At 31.7% G+C, this 8,078-nt stretch overlaps 1 protein-coding gene across 1 annotated transcript; it reads left to right on the top strand.

Moving 5' to 3' along the window:
* Positions 1–1,394: 1,394 nt before the first annotated feature.
* LOC107469816 (probable LRR receptor-like serine/threonine-protein kinase At3g47570) lies at positions 1,395–4,773 on the top strand. Its single transcript, XM_016089193.3, has 2 exons — positions 1,395–3,997; positions 4,325–4,773. Exons 1-2 carry the CDS (start codon positions 1,417–1,419, stop codon positions 4,729–4,731), a joined length of 2,988 nt encoding a protein of 995 aa, XP_015944679.1. The 5' UTR covers positions 1,395–1,416; the 3' UTR covers positions 4,732–4,773.
* Positions 4,774–8,078: the final 3,305 nt, after the last annotated feature.

The following is an 8,078-nucleotide window of genomic DNA, read 5'->3' on the forward strand; positions in this document are numbered from 1 at the left end:
TAAAATATAAACATATTAATTTTTATATTTTTATTTTTTATATTTTATGTTTAGTATCTTATTTTATCGAACCAAACCTAAATTTAGAAATATACAAAAGTCCAATGTGGTGGTGTGATCATATTTTCGAAAAATGTTTCTTCTCCGTGTATTATAACTAGTTATGCAATAGACTAATCCACAAGTTTATGTATGTCTTGTATCAATTTAGTTTTTATTTAGATTTAGAAAAATAAGAGTGATAAATATTAAGTTTCAAACTAATTTTATAACAACTAAATTAGTTTTTCCTGACATATAACAACTAAATAAGTCACCAAAAACTACTTTAGTTGTTATATGATAGAAACTTCATTTCTAGAAAAATACACGCACAAATAATTTTATAATTGGTTAGATTTGGTAAGATTTATGAAAATGGAAATTGAATAACAAAAATATTTTCTAGTCAATTATGTTGCCAAATTAAATGGTAACGTTGGTGGCTAATAAGTGGAGGAAAATTGAAGGGAATTATATTTTCAACAAGGTAATTTAGTAATTTTAAAATAATTTTTTTACAAATAAAATAGTTATTCACGTGATATTTTTATGTAAAAATAATAATTAAAATATAAATATATTTAATTAAATAATTTAATTAAATATATTAAATTATCTAATAATTCTGAATTATTATCTTTTATGTGAAGATGTGAATATAAACATAAAAGTAAGTTGAATGAGTCAAGTGCCTTGCTGCTTGGACATATATACTTTGAAGTAGACACTAAGTTCAACAAGACCCCTTGTGAGTATCATGGATCTCTACATCGCTTTTCATTGCACTTTTTTCCATTCTTAAGTCTTAACACAATGTCGACATTCAAGTGTTGGCACTTTGGAAATTAAACAAAGAGACTTATTCTAAAGAAAAAGTATAAAGAGATCCTGAATAATATAAACAATAGATATATTGAATATTTAATTTAATAGGTATATAGATGATTATGTTAATTATTTTTATTTGAATAGTTATTTTTTTATTCAATTTATTCATACACAATTAACAATGATTAGATGTTTAATTTATTAGATATGTAGATGATTATCCTAATGTTAAAATTTAGGATATAATTTAGAAGTAGAATATTTTTTTATTTTATTAAATCAATTCTAAAACCTATTATTTACATTATTTAAAAAAATTATTATCTATCTAACAAAATTGGATTCTAAAACATATGCTGAAATGTTGATATGTCTAGCTTTTTGGTTACGTTTATGACTCATTCTCCCTTCCCAAGCAAAAACAACGATATATCAAACAAACGCGTGAAGTAATGCAAGTAAATATTTTCAGTTATAAATATATGTATGCATATTCATTAAGGAACCATGAGTTCCAACTCAACACATAGTTAAATACTTAAATTCATGACAACAATGTTGTTTCTCCTTTGTTTCCTACTCGTTCATCTTAGTGGCATTGCATGCAACTTTGCCACAGACAAAGAAGCCCTTCTTTCATTCAAATCCCAAGTCATTGACCCCCAAAACACACTCTCAAGCTGGACGACAGACTCCCAGCATTGCAAATGGTACGGTGTGAAGTGCTCCAATATTGGAAGAAGGGTCAAATCTCTGAATCTAAGAGGACTGAGCCTCTCTGGAAAATTACCCTCTCAACTCTCCAAACTCACTTACCTTCACTCACTTGACCTCTCTGCCAACTCATTCCATGGCCAAATTCCACCAGACATTTCTTACCTTTCCCTTCTCAATATCCTTTTCTTATCTTCCAACAACCTCAGCGGCACAATTCCACCGCAGTTGGGACAACTCAAACGTTTACATAGCTTGGATTTGTCTGTGAATAATCTCACCGGTGAAATCCCTTCAACGTTGTGCAATCTCTCATCTCTTAAGTATCTTGCCATTGCAAGGAATCACTTGTCAGGTGAAATTCCAACTCAAATAGGAAACCTTGGCAATCTTTCGCAGCTTCAACTATCGGAAAACGATCTCAGCGGCCAACTTCCCTCTTCACTCTTCCACATCTCTCAGTTAACATACTTGTCTGTCACAAGCAACAATCTCTCAGGAAAGTTTCCAGCTTCTTTAGGATTTTCACTTCCAAATATAAAGAATCTCTCCCTTGCAACAAATAGGTTTGAAGGGCCGATTCCTCATTTCATATCCAATTCTTCACAACTTGAGTACCTTGATCTTTCTAACAACTTCTTTAATGGGAACTTGCCTTTGTTCAACAACTTTGAAAATCTTGTATACCTTGCTCTTGGAAACAATTCTCTCTCTTCCACCACTTCCTTGAATTCTCAGTTCTTTGATTCCCTCACAAACTCAACTAAGCTTCAAGTTCTCATACTCTATCACAACAATTTGGCTGGAGAACTTCCAAGTTCTATTCAAAATCTGTCTACCAAACTATATTGGTTCTGTGTAGCTGATAATTTTCTCACTGGTAAGATTCCTCAAGGATGGAAGAAACTTCAAAATCTTGAGTTTTTATCTTTTGAATCCAACCATTTCTCTGGTGAGTTGCCATCAGAGATCGGATCTCTAAGTAATCTGGTGGAACTTACAATAGATGACAATGTATTGTCAGGGGAAATACCAGATATTTTTGGGAATCTCACTTCTCTGTCTATTATTTCAATGGCATACAACCAATTCACAGGTAGAATTCACCAAAGTATAGGACAATGCAAGGGACTAAACTCTCTTTATATTGGAATGAATAAGCTTGGTGGAACTATACCAAAGGAGATTTTTGACCTTCCTGGCTTAGTACACTTATCCGTTGGAGGAAACTCATTGCATGGATCAATTTCATCTGGCGTGAGTACCATGAAACAGCTTGAGACATTTGATGTCTCCAACAACCATTTTTCAGGTTCCATTCCTTCTGAAATAGGAGAATGTTCTACCTTGAAGATACTTGAGATGGGGAGAAACAATTTCAGTGGCTTAATCCCAAGTACTCTAGGGAGTTTAGCATCCTTGGAGACTTTGAATCTTTCATCAAATAACCTCAGTGGCATTATTCCTGAAAGTTTGGAGAAGCTGCAGGATCTAAATACATTAAATTTGTCTTTCAACCATTTGGAAGGACAAGTTCCCATGAAAGGAGTTTTCATGAACCTTAGCCGGGTTGATCTCCATGCAAATGACATGCTTTGTAGCATTGACATGGAAATTGCAAGGAAGTTGGGGATACTTTTATGTCATGTAGGCAAAAAGAAGAGACATATTTTACTCCCTATCATTCTTGCAGTTATAGGTGCTACTATTCTTCTCATTTCAATGCTTTATCTGTTGTGGATAGTAATATTCAAAAGGAGGAGAAGTAGAGAGAGCAATGTCAATTCAACATCTGCTCTAGTGATGGGGTTACCCCAAAGTATGTCATACAATGAGATACGGATTGCCACAGAGAATTTCGCAGCTGAAAATTTGATCGGAAAAGGAGCATTTGGATCTGTTTACAAGGGCGAGTTCACCCTAGACACCGGTGAAACCACCACCTTTGCTGTTAAAGTGTTGGACATGCAACAAAGCAAGGCTTGTAAGAGTTTCAATGCAGAATGTGAAGCTTTGAAGAATGCAAGGCACCGGAACCTAGTGAAGGTTATTACTTCTTGTTCCAGTCTTGATTCTAAGGGAGAGGATTTCAAGGCACTTGTTATGCAGTTCATGGCAAGTGGAAACTTGGACATGTGGTTACACCCAAATGATGATGAGTCAGGATCATCTCTTTCTTTGTTGCAAAGATTGAACATCGCCATTGATGTTGCTTCAGCTATGGACTATTTACACCATGATTGTGACCCACCAATAGTCCACTGTGATATGAAGCCAATGAATGTTCTTCTAGATGACAACATGGTTGCACATGTTGGAGACTTTGGATTGGCAAGGCTTCTTCCTGAAAATGCAACACAGAAAGAAAGTGGCACACTTGGACTTAAGGGATCAATAGGCTACATTGCACCAGGTACAAAATATTGCTTTCATAAACCATATTAATCTTTATCATGTATTGGTAGTATAAAAGTTTTATAATCTATTATATTTATTAATCCCAACAAACTATAGTTCAAACGGCATAATCTCTTCATATTCATTTAGAGGTTGTGGGATCGAGTCTTCTTATCGTTAGTAACATGTTATTTTTTCCTTCTCTTTCTCTTTTTATTTATCTCTCCCATTTTTTCACTCATTCTATCTCTCTTAAAAAATTTATATTTGCGTCATGTTATTATGGATAAAAATACTAGTTTATTCTAATATTGGGGTTATATCTATCTATATATAATTTCAGAATACGGGGAAGGAGGGAAGGTTTCAACAAGTGGAGATGTGTACAGCTTTGGGATCTTAGTGCTGGAGATGTTCATAGGAAAAAGGCCAACTGATGAAATGTTCAAAGAAGGGTTATGCCTAAACAAATTTGCCTCAGCAATGGATGATCATGAGAATAAAGTAATAATGAAGGTTGGTGATGGAAGGTTTCTTACAAATGAGAGTAGTGAATATTCAACACAAAGCTATAGCATTGAGGTAGATAACCATAGTGTGCATCATTGGAGGCGCAAAGCAGAAGAATGTGTAGATGCAGTGATAAGAGTAGGGTTGTCATGTACAGCTCAACAACCTAAAGATCGTTGCACCATGAGAGACACCTCAATTAAGTTGCAAGCAATAAGAAAGTCTATGTTGGCCTTGTGAATTTGATATTGATATGATTTCATGCTCAAATTATTATGATTATTTAAATTAAATTAAATAATATTTTATTTTAACACCAATGAATGAAAGAAAAATCGCAAAGAATTATAGTTTATTTTACCTATGTAATTTTTTTCCGTAATCATCTGGTATATATATAGCTTGTGCGCAAATTCGCAAACCAAGTATCTATAAGGATTATTTTTTATTTATAGTATCTTATACTCTAATTTTTTTTTACGGAAATAAACTAAACAAGGAAAACAAAACAAACAAAACAAAAGAATTGTTTAAATAGAGAGACAATTCAGTTTAAGACTACTTTAAAACTCCTTCCAAAGTGAAAGAAGCTCCACATAAAAAAGTTGTAACTTCATCGTCATCTTTGCCATAGTATCTGCCACCGTGTTTGCATCTCTCATAATCAAACGAAAGTCAACACGCCAATTCTAATGCATGATATTTCTTATTTTGAGTACCAATGGATCAATAAACCCAAAACCATAAGATTAAATGTTTCCACACAATCCGTTTCACAAATAACATCGAGTTGACCCACATCCCAAGCTAAGAGATATCCTCTCTAAATAGCAAACAATTTTCCTTGAAGAATACTATTACTCTCAATCATTTCTAAACACCCCCATTCGCCAACTCCCATTACAATCTCTAATAACACAAGCAAAAGTAACATTATCACCCGAACCAAAATAACTAACATCACAATTAATCTTAAAAGTACCAATGGATGGAGGATTCCAAAAACCATTTAGAGTAGAGGGAAGGGACATACGTTGTAATTCAAAAATATTCCTAAACTCTTTTTCTGAAGTTAATACCAGACAAATCAATTTTTTCGGAGGCCAAGTTTTATGAGAATTAAAGATGTCATTGCTCCTTTCTCGCCATATCCACCAAAGTCTCAAAAAGAACTTGAACGGATGATCTCTGTTATGATACAAGAACTAGTTCTTCAAATCCAAATCCAAAGGATGACAAGAAATATCCAACCTATGCTAGACAAGTTGAGCTTTTGGACAATCCCGAATACAATGTAAAACCGATTTCTAGCTAGAAAGACATCTTGGATATCTATCCGATGACGACATTCCTCTTCTAAAGTGAAAACTTGCAGCAGGAAGAGTCTTCTTAAGACACAACCAAGCCAAAAACTTGTGCTTTTTTGGAACAAGTTGACGCAAAGCCAAAACCAATTCTCCCATTCCTCTCAACCAAACAGATGCTTACACAACCACAAGTAACCATTGCGTGAGTCATAAACTTTGACAGCAAACCCACAACAATATCAATCCATTTCCGGACTTGTTTGTTCATCTTATACTCTATTTAGTTTGTGAATGTTTTTTCTTACAGTAACCGTGATTTATTATTTAAATTGAGATGGACCTTTAACAAAAAATTTTAATGATAAAGAATTGAATTGACTTCCATAAAAAATTAAATTCCATTTAAAATTTAATGGGATTCTAGTATTTAAAATGAATTAATAAAATTATAGAATTAAATTTAATTTTAGTGATTAAAATGTTTATCATATGAATTAAAATTTTATAATAAATAATTTTTTTATTAATATAACATCATATTTAAATAATAAATATATTTATTAAATCATATAAAATAATTAAAATACATCTAAAAATATTAAATTTAAAAAATATTATTATTAATTAAAAAAATTAATTGATTCTTCATAGTTGATTCTAACGACAAACCAGCAAAAAAAACAAATATGAACTATCAAAAACCAACTTGTTGAGTGGTCTAATGACATAGCAAGTAAAAAAAAAGGCTAGTTATTAATAGTATATTATAGCAATTAATTCATGTGATTAAAATGGAACAAAATTATGCCACTTTTTGTTAGTATCATAATTGACGCAACTTCACTTGAAATGTTCAGACGTATTGACAAATGTTTGATGTCATTAATCAAAGTTAAACACTTAAAATCTATTCGTGTGTGTATTTTTTTAATCTATATAGTAGACTTTTTAAAAAAAGGTATATATTATATTAAGTAAATTGAAAGAAAAGAAAAAAAAAGAATGAAAGTGGTGAGAGAAGAGAGAGTGTGTTGAAAGGTGGGACACATAGAAAGAAAGTGAGTAAGAAAAGTTAATAAGAAATTAAATTCAAAGAATATTTTAGACATTTTAAGTTTTAAGTGAAATTCTAATGGAATAAAATTTTAAATCGGATCTATTTGATTTAAAATTGAAATTGAGAGAAAATAAAGAAATAAATTAAATTCCATATAAACTAATTTAATTATTTTTATTTCAAACGCTAGAATTAAATTCAATTCTTAGGAATTAAATTTCAAGAAGTTTCCAAACACCTTGTAGAAAGCATAAGGATGATTTAGCATGTCAAAAACTAAAATAAACTACAAGAGGCTGGCTATTATGAAAACTCTCCTCCCTCCCCTCTTTTTTTCAAACTTTATTTTGTATGTAACATTAAGCTAATTTCAATTTAACTAAATCTTTTAATATTATAAAAAAAAAGATAAAATATATTTTTAATCCTTAAAGTTTATCAAAAGTTTTAAAAATATTTTTAAATTTTAATTTATTTTAATTTATTTTTTAACTTTTTGATTTGCATCCATTTTTTTTCTTCTTATAAATTTTTTTATAAATTTTTTTTATACTCTTCTCCTACACCATCATCATCACACTTCTTTCATTCTCTCTCTTTCTCTCTCACATTTTACCATATCGAACACATCGTCCTCACCATTGCCACCCACTTGAATTTCTACAATAATGAAAGACATTTTCTGTAATTCTACTATTATTGCTGTTGAACCGTTCCAAGATATATCGTCGGTGACTCTTCTTTGGCGAGATCTGAAATCTACGGCATCGATAGAGGCATATCTCATCAATTCAGTTAATTTTCAATACTTTCAACAATATATCACAACTTAATAATCGTAGAATAGAATATTCATTAAAATAGAAAATTATATCTGTATTTTACTAACTAATTAATCAACTTAACTCCCCAAATTAAAATTAACTAACAGAAATTAGAGACGATAGACGTGGTCACTGAAATGTCAATCTCATCGAAAAGAAGAAAAACAATGTTGCTCTATTCTAATTTTGTGTTTAAGAGTGAGTGAGACACAGGGAGAGTGGGTTAGGGAGAGAAGAAGAGGGAAAAGAAAAAAAGAAAAGGGAGAAGAGCCGTGACAACATTGAGTGATTGCCCGTGAACAAATAAAAAGGGAGAGAGATGGTTTCGGTGGTGTTGGATTTGTGCGAAGAAAAAAAAGAGTGGTGGTCATTGAGAATGGAGCTCGACGGAGATGGTGG

The sequence above is a fragment of the Arachis duranensis genome, chromosome 10, assembly GCF_000817695.3.
Source record: "Arachis duranensis cultivar V14167 chromosome 10, aradu.V14167.gnm2.J7QH, whole genome shotgun sequence".
NCBI classification, from domain to species: Eukaryota; Viridiplantae; Streptophyta; class Magnoliopsida; order Fabales; family Fabaceae; genus Arachis; species Arachis duranensis.

Excerpts from the sequence above, each read along its gene's own strand:
- LOC107469816 (XM_016089193.3), top strand. The coding sequence starts at position 1,417 with ATGACAACAATGTTGTTTCTCCTTTGTTTCCTACTCGTTCATCTTAGT. Across the intron at positions 3,998-4,324 it reads AATAGGCTACATTGCACCAG|AATACGGGGAAGGAGGGAAG; the intron begins GTACAAAATATT and ends ATATAATTTCAG.